The sequence below is a fragment of the Pezoporus flaviventris genome, unplaced genomic scaffold (assembly GCF_033815535.1).
Source record: "Pezoporus flaviventris isolate CSIRO_AGI_PZ_B2104156 unplaced genomic scaffold, CSIRO_AGI_Pfla_v1 ptg000586l, whole genome shotgun sequence".
In the NCBI taxonomy this organism is placed as follows: domain Eukaryota; kingdom Metazoa; phylum Chordata; class Aves; order Psittaciformes; family Psittacidae; genus Pezoporus; species Pezoporus flaviventris.
The window spans coordinates 2,369-23,962 of NW_026893133.1; the positions used below are offsets into that span (position 1 = coordinate 2,369).

Here is a 21,594-nt window from a genome sequence, read left to right on the forward strand (position 1 = left end):
CAAAAAATGGTTAGAAATGGCCAAAATTGGGTTAGAAATTGGCCAAATGGGCCAAATTAGAAATGGGAAAAAAAGCTTTTAAATGGGTTAGAAATAGCCAAAAAATAGCTCAAACTGGTAAGAAATGGGCAAAAATGGGACAGAAATGGCCATAAATGGCTCCTTCTTTCCCTCCTTCCTTCAATCCTTCCTTTTTCCTTCCCTTCCTCCTTTCTTTCCCTCCCTTCCTCCAGGAGAGTGAACACAAGAGCAGAGGTTCTGAGGCGATCTAATGCAAGAGAAGGTAAGGGTACAATTGAATGCGGGGAAGAGAACAGAAGGGAAGAGAATCTAAGAGATTACTAGAGAAGAGCATCTAGGGGAAAAGAATAACAGGGAACATAAGAGATCTAACAGAATCTAACATCGTAAGATTAGAGAATTGAAGAGCATCTAAGAAGACAATACAGGGGAGAGAATATCACGGAATAGAAGAGAATCTAAGACTAGAAGAGTAGAGAAGAGAACCTAAGAGAAGCCAAGAGAGAAAAACTGAAGAGCATACAGGAAAAGGGAAGAGAAATTTAGAGAATCTAAGAAACGGAAGAGACTGTAAGAGTATACAAGCAAATAAAGTAGAAGGGAATCTAAGCGAAGAATATGTAAGCAAATATAGAAGAGAGACGGGAGTAAGCGAAAACACTATACAGGGTAAGACAATAGAAGAGAAAATAAGAAAATGTAGGACTATAAAAAAAGGGAAGAGAATATAAAAGAGGGAAGAGACTCTCAGAGAGCAGAAGGGAAGGGAATATAAGAGAAAGGAACGTATGATGAGAGACTGCAAGAGAGTCTAAGATAAGGGAAGAGAGCGTAAGGGAAGAGAAAAGAGAAGGGAACAGAAGAGAATATTAGAGAACATAAGGGAAGGGACTAGAAGAGACTAAGAGAATATAGGACAATAGAAGAGAGTAAAGAGAAGGGAATATAAGAACATGCAAAGGGACAGAAGGGAGTAGAAGAGAACAGAGATTAGAAAAGACTAAGAGAATATATGGAAAGAGAATATAAAGGAATCTAAGAAAACAGAACGAGAAGGGAAGGGAAGAGACTGGAAGAAAATGGAAGAGACTAAGGGAATATAGGAGAAAAGAGTACAAGAGACAGGAAGGGAAGAGACTGTAAGAGAGTATTAGGGAAGACAAGACAGAAGAAACGTGCTCCTGGCCTGGTAACATCTTTATTTTTTCAGGACAACTATTTAGTTTCATTAAAAGCAGGAATCTTTAAATATACAGAGTCTTGTCTATCACGGAGTTCTGAGCCCCTGCAGCAGTCATCAAGCTGTGAGAGGCAGCTGCACAGAGGGAATCCTTTCTCTAGCGCAAGCAGCCGAGCAGAGATCCGTTACAGCCACCCATCGGTGTCACCTGTGCAGCCACACGAATGCCACCAACAGAGCAGATAAGCTCTGGCAGCAGGCACCGAACAGGAGGGGACGCTGCCCTGTGCACGGAAGGCAGAGGCACGTTCCCGACGCGCTTGCTGGGTGCGCGCCAAGTAGCGATTACAGAGTTTTCCATTCACGTCCCCGGTGGCCTTACCTCTTCCTCCCGTGCCACTTTGCCGTGCTTCACTGCAGCATCCAAGGACCTTGCCGCTGCACGGCTGGGCTCAGCAGCACTCTGCGTGCTGGGCAGCATGCATCACCTGCACGGCTCTGTGATCACCAGGCTGCCGCAAAGGCAGCGGTAGAGAGGGGTCCCTCGGAAATGTGCTGTCTGCCTGCAGGCACCGCCCCGTCATGGCATCCTCTTGAGATCAGGGGCTAAATACACATCTCTGTCCCTGAGAGTGGGGCCCGGGGCTGCCGGGAAAGCCCATCCGTGGAACAGGCTGTGTGCGTTCTCGTCTGTAAGCCCCCCCATCGCTATGGTACAGCTGATGTCTTGTCACTGTCAAACGTTTACCAGGTAATACCCCTTAGTGAACTAGAAACTTGCACTAACGCCGCATGCCTGGCAGGCTAGGAAAGGTAGATACATTTGGGGTTATGCACACGAAAGCTCTACATCCTGCTGTGGTTCAAGTGCCACTGTTCTTGTCGGTAAAGGGAAAAGCAGCCTCAGGCCTCCTGCTGGGCTCAGGGGTCCATCAGCTGCACCAGAGGAGCTTTGCTTTCAAGATGCGATACTTGCTACGCTGGTAAGTGACCAGGTCAAACACGCTGAAATAACAGTGAATATGCCCAGAGCTTGGTGTTACTCGCGTTGGTACTGGTACTGGCGGTAGCAAACGTTTACTGTGAACCACATGCTGAACAGACATGCTCAGCATTTCAAATAAGCCAGTTTCCCCCTCCCTGGCTGCATTAAAATATGTTCCCCCAGATGAATTTAACCTCGTGGCAGCAAAGCACTTTAGCTCAAGGTACCAAAGAGGAGCTTCAGCAAGGGCACAGTCCCACCGGACACACCAAAGAGTGCGAGGACGAGCAGCCCTTCCGTAAGAAAGAAGGATAACTGTGGCTTTGGGGTTTTGAAGAGACCCCCAGCAGCTGTAGGGAAAGGCCTGCATTCCCTGGGGTTCTAACCATAGGATCACAGAACGGTTTTGGTTGGAAGGAACCTTTAAAGGTCTTCCAGTCCAGCCTCCCCTGCAATGAGCAGGGACATCTTCAACTAGATCAGGGTGCTCAGAACCACATCCAGCCTGGCCTTGAGTGTCTCCAGGGATGGTGCACCCACCACCTCTCCAGGCAACCTGTGCCAGTCCTTTACCCCCCTCATTACAGAAAAATAACGGGGCTGACCTGCAGTTCCTGGTCCTCCCTCCAGCCCTCGCCTTCTCCTCAGCAGTGCAGCTCTTCTGCTGCAGAGCTGGGATCCCTCTCAGGAAAATCAGCTCTTAGCCCTGAAACTGCCCCACGAGTCTCTGCCCACACCAGCAGATCAGGACGGCAAAGCTTTGTCAAGTCGCCTACGTCGCCTAGACAGAAGGCATCGTAAACAAGGACAACACACTGTGAGTTCTGTGGTGGACCCCCATTGGGTTGGAGAGACTGCATGGGTACTAATTCAACAAAGACAACACCAAGAGCCTTAAACTCTGCTGGTAGTACCCAAATGTCAAGAGGAAACCGGGGACCTGCATCGTTACTACATCCAACAGCACGATTAGAAAAATAGTGGGAATTCCCCCTAGAGCTGCTGCAAAACAGCCTGCAAGCAAAGCAATTGCTGTTTAGGAAAAAGCAACGCAATGATCTCAACCCAGGAAGGCAAATCAAGCTGAGATTTCCTGTGACAACGTTTTCGATCCCACGAATGTAATTGACTGGAAGGGAAAAAACTTCTTGAATTAAGCACGTAAACAAGTTGAACAAAACAACCTCTTCCTTGATCAAGCAGAGGATGTGCTTCTGCTCTGATTTACTGGCCCCGGGTATTTCTACGGGAGGATCTAGATCTGTCCAGCTGTTAAAGTGTCACTCCGCATGCATGCCAGTGTAAGAGGAAACAAAGTCCTGCATCCAGATCTTGAGTCCCAACTCAAGAGGGATGTGGATGTGGAGCCAGGCAGAGAGAGATGGGCTTGTTCAGCCTGGAGAAGAGAAGACTCCTTAAGGGGAGACCTTAGAGCAGCTCCAGTGCCTAAAGGGGCTACAAGAAACCTGGAGAGGGGCTCTTTGGACAAGGGCCTGTAGGGATAGGCCAAAGGGGAATGGCTTTAACCTGACAGAGGGGGGACTGAGACGAGCTCTCAGTCGGAAGCTCTTCCCTGCGAGGATGCTGAGGCGCTGGCACAGGGTGCCCAGAGAGGCTGTGGCTGCCCCATCCATGGCAGTGTTCAAGGCCAGGTGGGACACAGGGGCTTGGAGCAAGCTGCTCTAGCGTGATGTTGTCTCCGCCCGCCCGTGGCAGGGGTTGGACGTGGATGAGCTTTAAGGTCCCTTCCAACATGAACCGTTCCATGATTCTATAAAATGCAGAAATGGGGAGGATAACTACAGGCAAATTACAGACCAGCTGGTGAAAGCAGAGGGTAAATGCATTTCCTCTCCTGGCAAGGTCAGAGCAGCATGTGCTACAATTCCCAGATATACCTCTGCTCTCCTCTGTTGCTTCCCATTAGCAGAAACCTTTCTTTTCTTTTTGGTCTTGCAGCTGAAAGAAAGAGGTTAAAAAATCTTGTGGAGCTCTCGAAAGGGTCTGTTCTGGCACACACCATGTCCACACGAGCGCACGCTGCTCTGAAACAGAAGGGTTCTTATATTTACCTAAGAACAAGAACCGGGTTTTTCTTCAGCTCAAGAAACCACTGATGCGAGTCCGCAGCATCAGCACTGATGAGGCTGATACGCTGGTGTGTCTAACACAGATACCACATCTGCCACCTTGCTTAGCTTAGGTTTCGGCACAGCTGCTGAGCACCGCTGCTAGCCACCAAACACACTGGCCTAGGAAGCGCTGAGTGATGAGATGCTAGACCTCGGTGGAAAGTTCTGCCACCGTTTATTTAGCCAGAAGATCGACACCGAAGGCCAAACGGGGATAACATCCCCTATGCAGGAGGAGGAGGTGCCAGAGAAACCCTTAAGTACAGCGAGCTGTTGGTGCTGGGCACCAGCCCCGTACGTGTAGCCTGTGCCCATCCTGCAGCCCCACAGGCTGGCCCTGCTCCTCCTGGCCAGGATGCGTGGCTGCACAGCCCCCCCGTGTCCTGCCTCTGCTGACACCCGCTGCTGATTCTGTGGCCCTAAACCTACAGGGAATCCCACTTGGGGCTCATTCTCTCTTGCTCTCTGCGGGCTGCTGCTCAGGGTCCTGCCGGGGCTGGAGGGAGGCAGAGGAGCATCAGGTACCTGGTTTCTATGCGGCAGCGCAGCCCCTGCGATGCAGACCTCCACGCAGCAGGTCGTCAGCTCTTTCCGTTTCTGTTCTTACTCCAGGGTATTCCCTAGGCACTTTACCTGGAAGATCACAGCACATTATTTCCTAACAGGAGCTGGGGATCGGAAGCTAAATCCATTCTAACACGGGAAACAAGCGATTCAAAAAACTTCCCTTTTGATCCAATGAACCCTTGCATCCACTCCCAGGGTCTCTTGAAGCAGCTCCGTGCTTAGGCTGATGACACGACTGCTTTCAAGGGATGCAGGGACAGATGAGCCTGAAAGAACACAAGTTTCAAGAAAAGAACAAAGCGTCGTGCCTTAGGGCATTGTATTTGAGAGCTGTGAGCAACAGCAGCAAGGTCAGAGCAGGCAGTTTCCAGATTTCTTTATGCTGTCTGGAAACGGGGAGGAAAAGCCCCTCACCTAAGCGCTGTGGCCCTCACCTAGAGCTCTTCTGCCCCAGAAGCAGTGAGTGTGTCCCCTCATTCTTTCTGGCTGTGCTTCCCTCCCAGGTCAGCTGGCTGCCCAGGGCCTGCCCAGCAGTGCCCACGGTTGCATTAACACCCCTGTGAAGTGCTGCCCTGCCCAAGTCTAGTCTCATACCTGTGCAGCATACATATGACATCTTTGCTGACAGCTCTTGAGCCCCAACTCAAGAGGGACGTGGAGCTGCTCGAGTGAGCCAGAGGAAACCATGGAGATGCTGCGAGGGCTGGAGCACCTCTGCTGTGGAGCCAGGCAGAGAGAGATGGGCTTGTTCAGCCTGGAGAAGAGAAGGCTCCTGAAGGGGAGACCTTAGAGCAGCTCCAGTGCCTAAAGGGGCTCCAGGAAACCTGGAGAGGGGCTTTGGACAAGGGCCTGTAGGGACAGGCCAAGGGGAATGGCTTTAACCTGACAGAGGGGAGACTGAGAGGAGCTCTCAGGCAGAAGCTCTTCCCTGTGAGGGTGCTGAGGCGCTGGCACAGGGTGCCCAGAGAAGCTGTGGCTGCCCCATCCCTGGCAGTGCTCAAGGCCAGGTTGGACACAGGGGCTTGGAGCAAGCTGCTCTACTGAAAGGTGTCCCTGCCTGAGGCAGGGGGGTGGACCTGGATGAGCTTTAAGGCCCCTCCCAACCCAAACCATTTCAGATCAGGACATTTTTCCATCCCTGGTGATAGGCAGGAAGGTGCTAAGTCCCCAGCTCCCCCTCCCTCTCTGGGGGTGGGCACTCACTGCAGGGGCAGCTCTCCAGCTCAGGGGGCAATTCTCCTTTCGGAGACAGCCTCCTGGAAGGATGCAGCCGTTTCATCCTGTTTCAGGGCAACACCTCTCCATGTGCTATCACTGCAACCGGCCACAAACTTCCCCTCTGTTGGGGGAAGAGAGGGAAACCGATGTGTTTGACTGCTGGAAAAGCTTTGGGGTGTGAGAGCTTCGCAGAAACTGCACTTTGCTGTTACTGTCAGTCATTTGGGCTATACAGGCTGACATACCCGGAACACTGCAGTTACTGCAGATAAAGACTGTGAAGGTAGTATTTTATCCTGGCTGCTCTCCTCAGCCAAAACCATTGCAGCAAGCTGGGTTAATGCATGGATTCACATGCTGCCACCACCAATGCAGCCTCTGCTGCTGCACCTTTCTCTGCACAAACACTCACCCCAGCTCTAAACCTGGCTCCCACCCACATCAGCCTAGGAGCTCTCGTGCCTCTCAACACTCCCTCACGTTGTCTAGGTCCGAGGGTGCACTGAAGATGCTGCTCAAATGCTAGAAACACCAGATGAAGGGACAACACTTACAAGGAATGCTCTTTAAGTAATACTTAAAACTAGTGCTCTGACCACCGTTAACTTTCTTGGAATGCACCAATGAGCACACCGCGGCAAGCTCTCCTCGTTAAATTTCAGTGTGACAGAGCAGAATCTCAGAGTGTTTGTCATAAGTGATTCTCTTTAGCAGTAAAAATACATCATTACTTTTACTGTTAAGCAGGTATCCTGCTTGTACAGGTTTACTTGAGTATTTTCCATGCTAGATAAAATAACCAACTGGAACAGTCAACAATGAGCAGTAAGCTCCAGGTCTGTCACCTACGCCAACTGCAGCTGGATCATATCTCTACCCTTTTCTTTATGCAGCACTCCTGATTTTGGCGGAATTATGTATTTTAGACATTGTTTAGCCAAATGCTCCTCTATGATTCTATGATACAACATTACATACAATGACCTACCTTCTTGTGCTAGACAAAGCTCCAGGGTAATGGCTATTTTGTAACATCAGAATTAGCAGTGAAATTCAGAACGCTCTTTAGCCAGGCCCTGAAATATGTAACATAAAATAAGATACAACCTCCCTTACCTCAACTTCCAGACAATAACCCAGAAGGGACTGCTTCAGGGAAGCTTACTCTTGCCTACAGAAAACAGAGAGAAAAAAAAAAACATCTGAAGAAAATAACATTATTTTTCAAAAACTTTACTCTATTTTTCTCCCCAGCCACATGTTCTTGCTACTTTCTGTTGCTGGGTTTCTTTTTATAGAGAGCAATGATTTATGGGAGGACTCCTGACTTTCAACCAGCTGTAGCCACTGCTGAGATCAGGGAACAAACCTGGGCTCAATTAGGCAGGGAGTAATCTGCTTTTTCACCGCCACGGCCACCACCCCCGCCCCCATTAAATGAACACAGTATATTTGAAAGTATTTTTCTTGTACAAAAAACCAACACAATCAGCAGAAGGAAATGAGGGGAAACTACAGAAATGAATAAACCAAGTGCTCAAAGGCAGAAAATGAGCACTTTTCCACCTACAAATCCTAGCCTAGTAACTGTATGTGCTATAGTATTAAGTAAAACAGTTCAGAAATGAGCTGATGATTAAATTGAAGCTGACTGAAGTTTCTCAATCCGTTTTCACCTTCCACTTGTGCTGCTGGAATCACATAAACTTGCTCCAAGGTTAGAGAGATGAGAGCACCGTATCCCGGAACATTTCCTCTCTTAGCTGTGAGCAGTGTTTAATTCATAACCCAGGCTTCTGTCTGATTTCTATCGGTGTCACTTCAAATCCTACCGCTGCAATGGAAGTAAAAGAATTCTCTGGACTCCACCTCCAGAAGACAGACTCTTAAACGCCTGAAGCACACCTCCTCTGACCCCGAGACACATCCCTTCGTTGCGGGTGCCTCAGAGGGTTAGACAACATTTAAACCAGCCCAACAGTGGTGCACGCTTACACGCAGCAGGCCCTGTCTCCTCCATCTGAAACCAAGAAGCTGTGCAGAGGCAGAAGCAGAGGCAGAGGTTTCCCTCAGCCGTGGGGTGTTGGGAGGTTTGCACAGGGACAGGGGAACTGGCTTCAGGTCCCACAGATCTGACACAGCCTCAGAATCCAGACCCAGATCGTCAGGGATGACGCTTACGCTGCCTTGTGCCAGTCGGATTGTTTTAAACACGCTGCCCTTGTAAGAGAAAGCAGTGAAGCACTTGTGAAAACCACAAGTGATGACATTTGTGACGGTTCGTTCCACAGCCTCAGGTCAGCATCCAAGAAAATTCAGTGACCTGAATGTAAACAGGTCTACAAAAGATGCACAGAGTTTTTCATCTCAGTTCTGGGGCCCTCAAGGAGGGGGCATACACAGACTGAGAGAGAAAAATGCCCCTCCTTATCTTCATCAGGACTTAGTTATTGCCTTCTGCTTCCCCACTGTGAAGGCTGAACACAGCTTAAAGCTTAAAACAGGATAGAAATGGCCATCAATTGTTCAGAAATAGCCAAAAAAGACTTAAAAAGTGTAACAAGCGGGCAAAAATAAGACAGAAGTGGCCATCAATTGTTTAGAAGCAGCCAAAAAAGACTTGAAATGGGTTATCAATGGGAAAAATGGGTTAAAAACAGCCAAAAGAGTCTTAAAACTGGTAAGAAATGGGAGAAAATAAGATAGGAATGAGCAGCAATTGTTCAGAAATAGCCAAAAAAGACTTGAAATGGGTTAGAAAGGGCCAAAAATGGTTTAAACCAAGTAGGGAAAGGGCAAAAAGGGGTTAGAAACAACAAGCGATTGGTCAGAACAGGACAAAACCACTTTGGAATCAGACAAAAGGGCTTAAAAAGAGTTAGAACTGGGCAGAAAAGTGTTAGAAATAGGCCAAGCCAGTTTAGAAAGAGCTAAGAAAAGCTTAAAACGGGCTAGAAATGGCAAGGAACTGTGCAGAAATACAGCAAAATGGCTTAAAACTAATAAGAAACAGGCAAAAGAAGATAGAAAGGATCATCAATTGTTTAGAAGCAGCCAAAAAAGACTTAAAAAGGGTTAGCAATGGGAAAAATGGGTTAGAAATAGCCAAAATAGTCTTAAAACTGGTAAAAAAATGGGAGAAAATAAGATAGGACTCACCAGCAATTGTTCAGAAATAGCAAAAAAAAAAAAAGACTTAAAATGGGTTAGAAAGGGACAAAAATGGTTTAAATGAAGATGGGAAAGGGCAAAACCAGGTTAGAAATGGCAAGAAGTTGGCAGGAACAGGACAAAAAGGGTTGGAAAATGGCCAAAAGGGCTTAAAAAGACTTAGAACTTGGCAAAAAAGGATTAGAAATAGGCCAAGCCAGTTTAGAAAGAGCTAAGAAAAGCTTAAAACAGGCTAGAAATGGCAAGGAACTGTTCAGAAGTAGCAAAAAAAAAGTAGCCCATTAGCTAATAAATGGGCAAAAATAAGATAGAGATGACTGTAAACTGTATAGAAATAGCACAGTTAAACTGGGTTAGAAATGAATAACAATGTTTCAAAGGTAGTCAGGATAGGGCAAAAATGGGTTGGGTTAGAAGTGGCAAGAACTAGCCAAAATGGTTTGGGAATGGCCAAAATGGCTTAAAAAGAAATAGAACACGCTAAAAAAGGGTTAGAAATAGCTCAAGCCGGTTTAGAAATAGCTAAGAAAAACTTAAAACAGGCTAGAAATGGCCATCAATTGTTCAGAAATAGCCAAAAAAGACCTAAAAAGGGTAAGAAGTGGGCAAAAATAAGATAGAAGTGGCCATCAATTGTTTAGAAATAGCCAAAAAAGACTTGAAATGGGTTATCAATGGGAAAAATGGGTTCAAAACAGCCAAATAGTCTTAAAACTGGTAAGAAAAAATAAGATAGGAATGACCAGCAATTGTTCAGAAATAGCCAAAAAAGACTTCAAATGGGTTAGAAAGGGCCCAAAATGGTTTAAACCAAGTTGGGAAAGGGAAAAAAGGGGTTAGAAATGGCAAAAAATTGGTAAGAACAGGACAAAACCAGTTTGGAAACAGCCAAAAGGGCTTAAAAAGACTTAGAACTCGGTAAAAAAGGCTTAGAAGTCGGCCAAGCCAGTTTAGAAAGAGCTAAGAAAAGCTTAAAACAGGCTAAAAACGGGCCAAAATAAGATAGGAATGACAGGCAATTTTTTTAGAAATAGAACAAAGGAGATAAAAGGGGTTAGAAATGGATAAAAATGTTTCAAAGGTAGTCAGGACAGGGCAAAAATGGGTTAGAAGTGGCAAGAACAGCAGAGAAACGATTTGGGAATGGCCAAAGTGGCTTAAAAAGACTTAAAACTTGCTAAAAAAGGGTTAGAAATAGGCCAAGCCAGTTTAGAAATAGCTGTCCACAGAGGCAAGGGCAAAAACGGGTTAGAAATGGCAAGACATTGGTAAGTACAGGACAAAAAAGGTTTGGAAATGGCCAAAAGGGCTTAAAAAAAAGTTAGAATTGGGCAGAAAAGGGTTAAAAACAGCTCAAGCCAGTTTAGAAAGAGTTAAGCTTAAAACAGGCTAGAAATGGCCGTCACTTGTTCAGAAATAGCCAAAAAAGACTTAAAAGCGTAACAAGTGGGCAAAAATAAGACAGAAGTGGCCATTGCTTAGAAATAGCCAAAAATATATAAAATGAGTTATCAATGGGAAAAATGGGTTAGAAACAGCCAAGAGTCTTAAAACTGGTAAGAAATGGGGCAAAAGAAGGTAGGAACGACCAGCAACTGTTCAGAAATAGCCAAAAGACTTCAAATAGATTAGAAAGGGCCAAAAATGGTTTAGAACAAATTGGGAAAGGCCAAAAAGAGGTTAGAAACGGCAAGAGATAGGAACAGGGAAAAAAAAAAAAACGGTTTGAAAATGGCCAAAAGGGCTTAAAAAGACTTAGAATTGGGCAAAAAAGGGTTAGAAACAGGCTACGCCAGTTTGGAAATAGCTAAGAAAATCTTAAAACAGGCTAGAAATGGCAAGGAACTGTTCAGAAAAAGCCAAAAAAGACTTAAAAAGGGTAAGAAGCGGGGGGGGGGGAAGTGGCCATCAATTGTTTAGAAATAGCCAAAAAAAAAAACCTTAAAATGGGTTAGAAATTGGCAAAAAAGGGTTAGAAATGGCCAAAAACGGATTAAACCAAGTTAGGAAAAGGCAAAAATGGGTTAGAAATAGCAAGAAATTGCTACAGAGCAAGCAGATTGCTAGTAACACCAGCCTTTTTCACTCTCATCACTACTGCGACCGCATTATGGCCCCTTACACAGACACTGGTAGCCTTGCAGAAAAAGCATAAAGAGAATTGTGCTTCCTTCTGTGAGCAGCATATGCAGAGGAGGAGATTTACCAAGGCAGAAACTGGAGCAAGACAGCGACTGAACCTCCTGAATATCTATTAACAGATACCAAGTTGAAAGGGCACTTACTCACTGCGACCCATGTTTGCCTCGGCTGCAGGTACACTCTGAAGTCTCTCTGGAATCCAGCATCAGAAACAGTGAGGTCAGACCCAAGGTATTCCTTCGAGATGCTCGTAACAATGCCACACGCCTGTTAAGAAACAGTCAAGCTCCAATGAGTGCTTCTGAAGAGTGCAAAGACCATGCTGGGGTTGTTTGAAACCTTGACGAGTGAAGCGTTTTGCCCTCAGCACCTCAGGTAAGCGAAACCCAAACACGCATTACTGCCAGACTAGGCAGCTACAACATCACATCTATAGAAAAGCAAGATCGGTACAAGTGCATGCGGACTAAGCACACCCTGATTGGATAGTTCAGGGTGCTACATGTGGTGCCAAGTTTCAGCACAGCTGGATTCTTACTAAATTTCGCTGCCATTTAAGTCCTTCTCCCTTAACTGGGTCTAAACCCAGGCACTAGTTCTCCCAGCTACAGCATCTAACTCATGTAATCACTTACTTTCCGTGCCCCAAATTAAGCAGTACCTAACTCAGCACGTAACTCATTAAGCACGTAACTCAGGAGCCTTAAGAACTGGTTTGAGACACTCCCCTCTACTGCTGTGGAGTACTTAAGTCCTAAAGGATACTTGCCACAATACCACAACCACAGGGAAGCATTCCATCACCTCCTGATACATACAGACCTTGTGAGGACTGTTAACACCAGGCTTGCACAACTGTTTGAAGTAATTCCACTGATTTGCTCTCTATCTGTAGGAAGCCTGAACATCAGTGTAGGTCACAAATCTGCCCGGGCTTTTTGAGACAGAAAGCTGCAAGAAAAGAAGGGTTTGAAATACCCTCACTTCAACAAGCACACTCTGTGCTTAAAGACAATGTCATCTTTGGGTGACAGTGTTGTGGTTTAGACCCAGTCAGACATAAATCAGCCATGCAGACTCTCTCTCACTGCCCCCCTTTTGTTCCCCCTGCTCCCAGAGGGATGGGAGGAAGAATAGAAAGCATGTAACTCTCATGGGTTGAGATAACAACAGTTTATTAACTAAGGTATAACACAAACCACTGCTGCTACCACCTATAACAATGATAAAGGAAATAAGGAAGAGAATACAACACCTCACCACCCACTGACTCACCCCACCCTGCCCGCCCTAGCACCAACCAATACCCAGTCCAACCCCGCAGTGAACTAGCCCTTCCACGTAACTCTCAGCTGCACGCTGGGCATGACGTGCTGTGGTATGGAATACCTCTTTGGTCAGTTTGGGTCAGGTGTCCTGTCTCTGCTTCCTCCCGGCTTCCCCTCCTCCCTGGCAGAGCATGAGGCTCACAAAGTCCTTGGTCAGACCAAACATCTGAGCAGTAACTAAAAACATCGGTGTTATCAGTGCTGTTCCCAAGCTGAAAGTCAGAAAGTCAGCACTGCACCACTACCAAGAGGGAGAAAAATGACTGCTACTGCTGAACCCAGGGCAGACAGACACGCTCTGTGGTTAAAAAGAATGCTACCTTTGTACAACCTATAAAACTAAGCCGCCATAGTTAAACAGTAAGTTGGGGTACCATGTGCCTGCCAGAAAGTTCTGAAATTGAACCCTAAAAGGATGTAAGTAAAGAAGAGGAAGGCTCCTGCTGGACACCTGCACAGACAGCACACAGCCAGGAGCCTGTCCGCAGAGCACCAGGACAGTCGAGAAACGGGAGACTTCCCCAGAAACAAGCCCCGAGACATTTTCAGTTCACCCTCAAATAAGCAGTGGCAAGGCGCAGGATGCCGGGCCAGGAGCCTCCGAGGCGCCTGAGATTCACCAAGGGAGATGAAGGCAGAATGAAGCGCACTGGGGGCTGCTGAGCCGGCTCGTCCCCGGCAGACCGCAACCGGACCGCCCCGGGCGCTGTGAGGCTTCCCGCGCCGGGCTCCCAGCGGGCAGGAGACGTCCCTCTGCGCCCGCCCAAGGCCTCCCCGCTCGCCCCGGACCCCCGGTGGGCTCGGATCTCACCCGCTGCCGCCGCTGCCGGGACCCGGACCCTGCCCGCCGCCATGCTGCTCCCGGGCGCTGCGCATGCGGCACCGACACGGCGCCGGGGGGACCGAAGCCGGCGCGCGAACACCGGGCTGCGGCCACGAGCACCCCAACGCGCGGGCCCGCCGGCCATTGCTCACCGGAAGCCAGCAGCCACCACGTGACACCGGCCACTTCCGGGGACAGCTGCGGGGACAAAGAGAGCAGCACGGCTCATGCGCGGAGCCCGGGCTGCAGTACCCAGCTCTGGACACAGGATGGCAGCAGCGAGAGCGCCGGCGCCACACCGCCCCCCCACTCCCCCCTTCCCCGCTGCACCGAGTTTCGGGCGTGTCATGGAAAGGTCTTTGTGAGGGATTCAGCCCCAAATCCAGCTGTGACCCCCTTTCTTCAGAGGACCCCCTCAGTCCTCTACTCACCTGCTCCTCTGCGGAATCATCGCAGATAAATAAAAATGCGTAAAGAGAATAAAAAGCGCAAGAGCAGAATGTGATTATAAACTGCTACAAAGCAAACGCAAAGCGAGAAAAGCGAACAAGCCTGGAAGAACCTCCAATAAGAGTTCCCTTTGCAACTTAGCCCAGCCCCAGTACTGCAGAGCCTCTTCCTGAATGCGCAAACCCAACAGCGTTTCCCCCGCAGGCACCACCTGCACACACGGAGCTCCTGCCCCAGCTTGGCCGCCTAAAACTCCGTCTGCCCGCGGCCGCTCCGGTGCCCGCTCGCCAGCATCCAGGGCTGGGGATGTGCTCCTGCAGAAAGCACCCTCGGGTCTGCTCTAGGGAAGGGCCCTTTTCTCTCTTGGGAGGGAGGGAGGGGCGGGGGGGGTGGGGGGGTGAGAGGAGGGAGAGGGAGGGAGGGGATGGGGGGGGGCTCTGTGCAATGTGATCCTATTTGGACCTGTAAGTTTTTCGTTCTGAACAGCAAAGTGCCTGAGGATGTCTTCTCACAAGGGCACTGAAAAAAGCCAGAAGGGAAAGCGTGGCCGGAATGCTGTGTTGGTGGAACCGCTCACGAGATCCCCAGCTGGAGGTGATGGGCAACAACCACCAGGCATGCTGCTCCCTTCACCGAGCTACTGACATTTAAAACACGACTCCTGCTTCCCCCTCCTCCTCACTGCTCTGCTTTGGGTCTCCCAGCAGTGAAGATTTCAACTGACAACCCAACACAGCACACAAGAGGTAAAAAGCAACCTCAAAACTCTGCTTCCAGGAAAGGAAACGTTCAGAACCCAATGACAAAAATGGCAAACCGGACCAATAAGGAACCTTAGGGAACCTAAACCATTCCTATAAATATAACACCTCCGAAAAGAAAGCCTTACAGAAACACTTACTGATGCTGGGGAGCGGGCACCAGAGAGGCTGTGCACAGACGGAGTTCTAGGCAGCCAAGCGAGGGCAGGAGCTCTGTGTGTGCAGGTGATGACGGCAAAGCTTTGTCAAGTCGCCTACATCGCCTAGACAGAAGGCATCGTAAACAAGGACAACACACTGTTGAGTTCTGTGGTGGACTCCCATTGGGTTGGAGAGACTGCATGGGTACTAATTCAACAAAGACAACACCAAGAGCCTTAAACTCTGCGGGTAGTACCCAAATGTCAAGAGGAAACCGGGGACCTGCATCGTTACAACATCCAACAGCACGATTAGAAAAATAGTGGGAATTCCCCCTAGAGCTGCTGCAAAACAGCCTGCAAGCAAAGCAATTGCTGTTTAGGAAAAAGCAACGCAATGATCTCAACCCAGAAAGGCAAATCAAGCTGAGATTTCCTGTGACGTTTTCGATCCCACGAATGTAATTGACTGGAAGGGAAAAAACTTCTTGAATTAAGCACGTAAACAAGTTGAACAAAACAACCTCTTCCTTGATCAAGCAGAGGATGTGCTTCTGCTCTGATTTACTGGCCCCGGGTATTTCTACAGGAGGATCTAGATCTGTCCAGCTGTTAAAGTGTCACTCCGCATGCATGCCAGCGTAAGAGGAAACAAAGTCCTGCATCCAGATCTTGAGCCCCAACTCAAGAGGGATGTGGATGTGGAGCCAGGCAGAGAGAGGTGGGCTTGTTCAGCCTGGAGAAGAGAAGGCTCCTTAAGGGGAGACCTTAGAGCAGCTCCAGTGCCTAAAGGGGCTACAAGAAACCTGGAGAGGGGCTCTTTGGACAAGGGCCTGTAGGGACAGGCCAATGGGGAATGGCTTTAACCTGACAGAGGGGGGACTGAGACGAGCTCTCAGTCGGAAGCTCTTCCCTGCGAGGATGCTGAGGCGCTGGCACAGGGTGCCCAGAGAGGCTGTGGCTGCCCCATCCCTGGCAGTGTTCAAGGCCAGGTGGGACACAGGGGCTTGGAGCAAGCTGCTCTAGTGTGATGTTGTCTCCGCCCGCCCGTGGCAGGGGTTGGACGTGGATGAGCTTTAAGGTCCCTTCCAACATGAACCGTTCCATGATTCTATAAAATGCAGAAATGGGGAGGATAACTACAGGCAAATTACAGACCAGCTGGTGAAAGCAGAGGGTGGATAAATCCATCCCTTGCAGACCCAAACTTGCTAAAGGAAAAGAGCGGGGTGGAAGGAGGTAGGCAAGAGGGATGAAAAACAGCAACCAAGACAGGAAAAGGCAAAAATGGGTTAGAAATGGCAAGAAATTGGGAAGAACTGGACAAAAAGGGTTTGGAAATGGCCAAAATGGTTTTAAAATAATTAGAACTGGGCAAAAAAGGGTTAGAAATAGCCCAAACCAATTTAGAAACAGCTGAGAAAAACATGAAACAGGCTAGAAACGGCCATAAATTTTTTTAGCAAGAGGCACACAGGAGTTAAAATGGGTTACCAAAGGGCAAAGATGGCAAAAAAGGCTTAAAACAGGTAAGAAATGGGCAAAAATAAGACAGAATCGGCCATAAATTGTTTAGAAATAGCCAAAAAAGACTTGCAAAGGGTTAGCAACAGCAGAAAATACGTTATCAATGGGCAAAAATGAGTTAAACCAAGGTAGGAAAGGGCAAACATGAGTTGGAAAGGGCAAAGATGAGTTAGAAATGGCAAGAAATTGGTGAGAACTGGACAAAAGTGGTTCGGAGTCAGACAAAATGGCTTAAAAACTGTTAGAATTGGGCAAAAAAGGGTTAGAAATAGCTCAAACCAGTTTAGAAATAGCTAAGAAAAGCTTTAAACAAGCTAGAAATGGCCACAAATAGTTCAGAAATAGCCAAAAATGGCTTAAAACTTGTAAGAAATGGACAAAAATAAGATAGAAATGGTCATAAATTGTTTAGAAAGAGTAAAAAATGCTTAAAATGGGGTACAAATGGGCAAGAATGGATTAGAAATAGACAACAAAGGCTTAAAACTGGTAAGAACTTGGCAAAAATAGAATAGAAAGGGCCATAAATATTTTAGAAATAGCCAAAAAAGACTTAAAATGGGATAGAAATGGGCAAAAATTGGCCTTCCATGGAGGGGGATGGCAACTGCCCAGTTCTCCCCAGTCTATGATGGGGGAAAGCAGGACACACGCCACAGTACTGCTGACCTCATACGTTGAGGCCCAGACTGTTCCTGGTCCTCCAGCAGCGGCAAGATGCTGTTATACAGCCATCTCCATCCTTTTCTCACAGCTGCACGCTGCTGCCTAGCTCCTCTGATGCTGCAGCCACCTTATCTACCCCACCGTAAAGCATTTCCAGCAGCCACAGGATATGCTAGCTTGTCAGACTGCATCTTTTTAAAGATATTTTGTGCTCAGCCATACCCCATCTGTGCTACATGGCCTGCTTTAAACTCTCTGCTCATTTCCTCCCTCCTCCCACCAGTCTCTGATCTGCCTGGAGCACTTCTGAGCCCCAATGCTGGGAACTGCATTCGGGCCACATCTCCAGCTCTAAGGGTGGTGTCAGCCACAGCCCTTTCATGCAGCAGAGCACACCAGCCCGGTTTGCCTGCCTTGTACTCCAGCACAGAGGCTGCTGCTGGCATTGCAGACCAGAGCTGATGAAAGCAATCTGGGCATCAGCCATGCCAGCAAAGACGTCTGCCTGATGCAGTTAATGAGCATAACAATGCGGCAGCTTCAGCCTTTGATGTAAGCTATTTCCCTACTGCTACTTACTGTAGTGCAGAGAGGTTTTCCTCAGGTGACAGCAAACAGCTTCCTTCCAGGGTGCAGGCAGCGAGCAGCAAGCCCCTGTTGGGAAACCCAGGGCTGAGCACACAAGAACTGGAGAGAGCTCTGTGCACGACCCACGTTAGTGCCTGTGAGTGCCTAAGACACTTACATATCGCCCAGCAGTTGAGTTATTTGTGTGTTTATCAGTCACTGAAGTCTGATTTTGCAGCAAGTGCTCTCAGCAAATGACCACAAGGAGGTCCGAGTTGCTTGGAGAGGCAAACAACTGCTTAACCAAGCCTGTTCAGTCATGGTGTTCCTCCCTATATCTCTGAAAGCTGTAGGGTTTCACCATTGCAGTTTCCTGTAGGAATGGCAAAAAAACACATACTTCAAATTCAGAAGTTAAATTCCTTCCAAAGTGCATTTAGGTGCAAGCAGAAATTCAGTGACGTACACACAGAATCACCAGTTCAGAGAACTGTTCCTTCTGCAGGCCACATAGAGCCACTGTGCACAGGATGGGCTCTGACAAAAGCTGATTTCCATCAGCCCATGAACTCACACTCTTCACATAACCAGTTTTCTTGCAGAACATCCTGCAGACAGTGTGACACAGACTCAGTAGCTACTACTTACATCTGACAGACTTGGCAGGGTGACAGAATGCCTGCCTTGAGCAGGAGCCATCTCACGCAGCCCTTAATGGCAAGTTCCTTGTTTTGCACTGGTGTTCCCTCTTTCAGGCATGAGTGTCTGCTTTACATCCACAGAATGGAACTCTCTCCTGGAATGCACGGGCTTACAATCAGGTTAATCCTTGCACCCCCTCATTGCCCTCACAAGGAGTGGACGGCTACATGCCTCACTCACTCACTTAGGGTTTCAAGCATGCCTTTGGGATGCAGGAACTCGGATTCATCTCTCTTCCTCAGCTTTGAGCAGGAGCTCCAGGTTTGCAAGGCAGCCCGAAGGCTCAGAAACCTGCCCAGTTAGAGCCAGAGCACGAGCATGTCCACCAAGTGACATCTGCTATGCCCCTCCAGGCCTTCACACCGCTCCTCTGTCTCCCAAGCCAGCAGACCTGCTAGAAGAGCTTTTGCTCATGGGTTGTGCTGGGCTTTAGGTTTGGTTGCTGCAATCCCTGCCTAGCTCATAACCAAGCTAAGGGTAACCTTACCTCATTTGCACAGTCTGGCCTAAGGAATCCCATTGTCACAGGATGCCCTCACTGTCTACAGGGGCTCTTCTCACTGCTATTCCACCCCTCCATTCGAGATGCCACTATTTAATACAGACTGCCTGCCGTGTCCTATTGGAAGTGTACTTGGAGATATTTACTCCTAAACTGAGTAAATGTACACAAAGCTTGACAGAGGATGCATCCAGTTAGAGGCTGAGGCGGCCAGCTTTGTAGACTCAAATGCACATTTGTGATGGGCAAAGTAAATAGGTACTTAAATACCTTATTTTCTACGGGATATGCATCTATCAAGAGGTAGGAGGAAAGTCTTACTGTGTCTTTTCCTATTTCAGGTCTCAGAACATCACACAACTTCTGCACAACAGGACAATGAATGTGTCCAGCAACTGCAGTATCAGAAGTCCAGAACTTTATCACCGTGTCTGTCTCTTTGAACTTGCTCTGTATAAGGTCCTTTTCTTTATTGGAGCTCTATTTAATGTCCTTGCCCTCTGGGTGTTATTTTGCAAGATAAAGGAGTGGACAGAAACGAGGGTGTATGTAATCAACTTAGTCTTTGCAGACTGCTTTGCCATCTGCACCTTGCCTTTCAGGGCTTATTTGCTCTGGAATAAGTCAGCCCGGGATGTACTCTGCCAGTTTACAGAGACAACGTATTTCATCAACATGTCAGTGAGTACCTACATAATTACATTTATCTCCACTGACCGATACATTGCCATAAAACACCCCTTGAAAGCCAGGGCCTTCGGGTCTCCATCAAAGGCAGCCCTTCTCTGTGGGCTTCTGTGGGTTTCTGGGATAATCGGTGCCACTGCACAGATTCGGCAGAGCCAGTCCACCCTGTGCTTCCAGAAGGATACCACCGTGCCTGCTGCTCTGAGCCTGCTTTCCATGTTCTTCATTTTTATTCTTCCATTAGCAACCTTGACTTTTTGCTCCACAGAAGCGATCAGGAGCCTTAAGAGATGCCTGAACACCAATTCACCAGAGGAGAAACCAATCCAGAAAGCTGTTCACATTCTTTATGCAAACCTGATTGTGTTTCTAGTCTGTTTTCTGCCAGTCTTCTTTGGGTTACTTGCCAGGTTCGTAACGGATAGCATTGGAGCTATCTGTTTCATGCTCCATGTTATGAAGAACATCTCCCCCATGACAAGGTGTGTTGCCACATCTAACTGCTGCCTGGATAGTGTCTGCCACTACTTTGTGACCAAGGAGTTCCATGAAGCCCTTCTACCCTCCAAAACCAGCAGTGAAAAAACAGATCAACTCCATCCCTTGCAGACACACACTTGCTAAAGGAAAGAGTGGGGTGGAAGGAGGGAGGCAAGAGGGATGAAAAACAGCAACCCCCGCAAAAAAAACATCTCTGCAACATCAGGATAAGACATCTTCAGTGTTACTGGGCTAACTGTCGCTCTTTCTCTCTGGAGAGACCACACAGTCAGAGAATAGCCTGGGTTGGAAAGGGCCCACAAAGCTCATCTAGCCCCCCATCCCAGCCACCAGATCAAGTCACAACATAAACAAGGTGTTGCACAGTGTAGGTGTTAAGAGCCACCAGTGCTGCTGAAGTTTTGAGGCAGAGGAAATGGAACCTTCTACAGTACTTGTAACGATCGTAGGTGCAGGCGTACCTGCTAAAAAGGGGCAACCCTCTCCAAAGGGTCTGATATTAACTTGAATTTTGTCCTTCTGTCCTCAGTGACTTGACTCCAGCTTTGACTATGGTCTTAGATCATTGTATCGCAGTTTCGAGAGGAAGAGCCATGTGGGATGGAAAACAGATGCTAAGGCCACTGTTTCCACCATGCACTTATTGGTACATAACATGCAATTAAACACAGGAAACTGAGCACCCACACAGCAGTACACAAATCCACTTCTGGTGCTGCTATACAGAGGGTCACTTAAAACCAAGAAAAAAAAACATGTACTACAATGCCAAACCTAATACATCTGTGCTGCTCACACCAAACTATACACTGGGAACTTCCTGCCAGCCTGTATCATTTCAAAGCCTGCAGCTATTACCAGGACACAGCTATTGCTGTGCATGGAGTAAAGACAGTGGCCTGAGATTATTGCCCCATTCCTGCCCATTAACATTTGTACCAGCTTGTGGCAACACCCTGGCATTTGTGAGACTAAAACCATTGTGGGTATAAATAAAGCCATTACTGCATGGAAAAACAGAGCCCGGCAAAGCACTGTAGACCCCAGAACAGAATTTTTCGTTCTGCCTATCAGACATAAATCTGGGCAGATCCGATATTCCTGCAGATGGATCCTGGACCACGCATCGATGTACACAGCTGGCTTTCCGACTACAAATCTCCCCTCTAATACCTGTGCTTGCTGACTATGCACCACATATCCTCCAACCCCACAGGGAAGTGACAACAGAGCAGCTCAAAACAGTTAATCCACAAATGGAAATCTTGGGCACTAGAAGGAAGTGCCCCCCAGAGTCAGATGGGAAACATTAGAGAGTTGTTGAAATGCATGTGATAGCTGTATCTCCTTTGGCTTCATGGGCCTTGACTCTGAGCCTCTTCTGACTTGTCAACACCTAAAACATTCTTCCAGGGAATTCAAATCCATATTGTGCTCATTTAAACCTACAGACAACTAAGTTTCTTGGTGACAGCTTACAAACAGTTCCCCTAAAAGTGTCCTGTCACCTTCTAGTGTCTGCAG

At 47.8% G+C, this 21,594-nt stretch overlaps 1 protein-coding gene across 1 annotated transcript; it reads left to right on the forward strand.

Moving 5' to 3' along the window:
• Window positions 1-19,260: 19,260 nt before the first annotated feature.
• LOC133264062 (G-protein coupled receptor 35-like) lies at window positions 19,261-20,232 on the forward strand. The gene has a single exon (XM_061443964.1). The coding sequence runs from the start codon at window positions 19,261-19,263 to the stop codon at window positions 20,191-20,193; it is 933 nt and encodes a 310-aa protein (XP_061299948.1). The 3' UTR covers window positions 20,194-20,232.
• The last annotated feature ends 1,362 nt before the right edge of the window (window positions 20,233-21,594 follow it).

What these genes read in the sequence shown, in the direction of transcription:
- LOC133264062 (XM_061443964.1), top strand. Translation starts at nt 19,261, where the DNA reads ATGAATGTGTCCAGCAACTGCAGTATCAGAAGTCCAGAACTTTATCAC.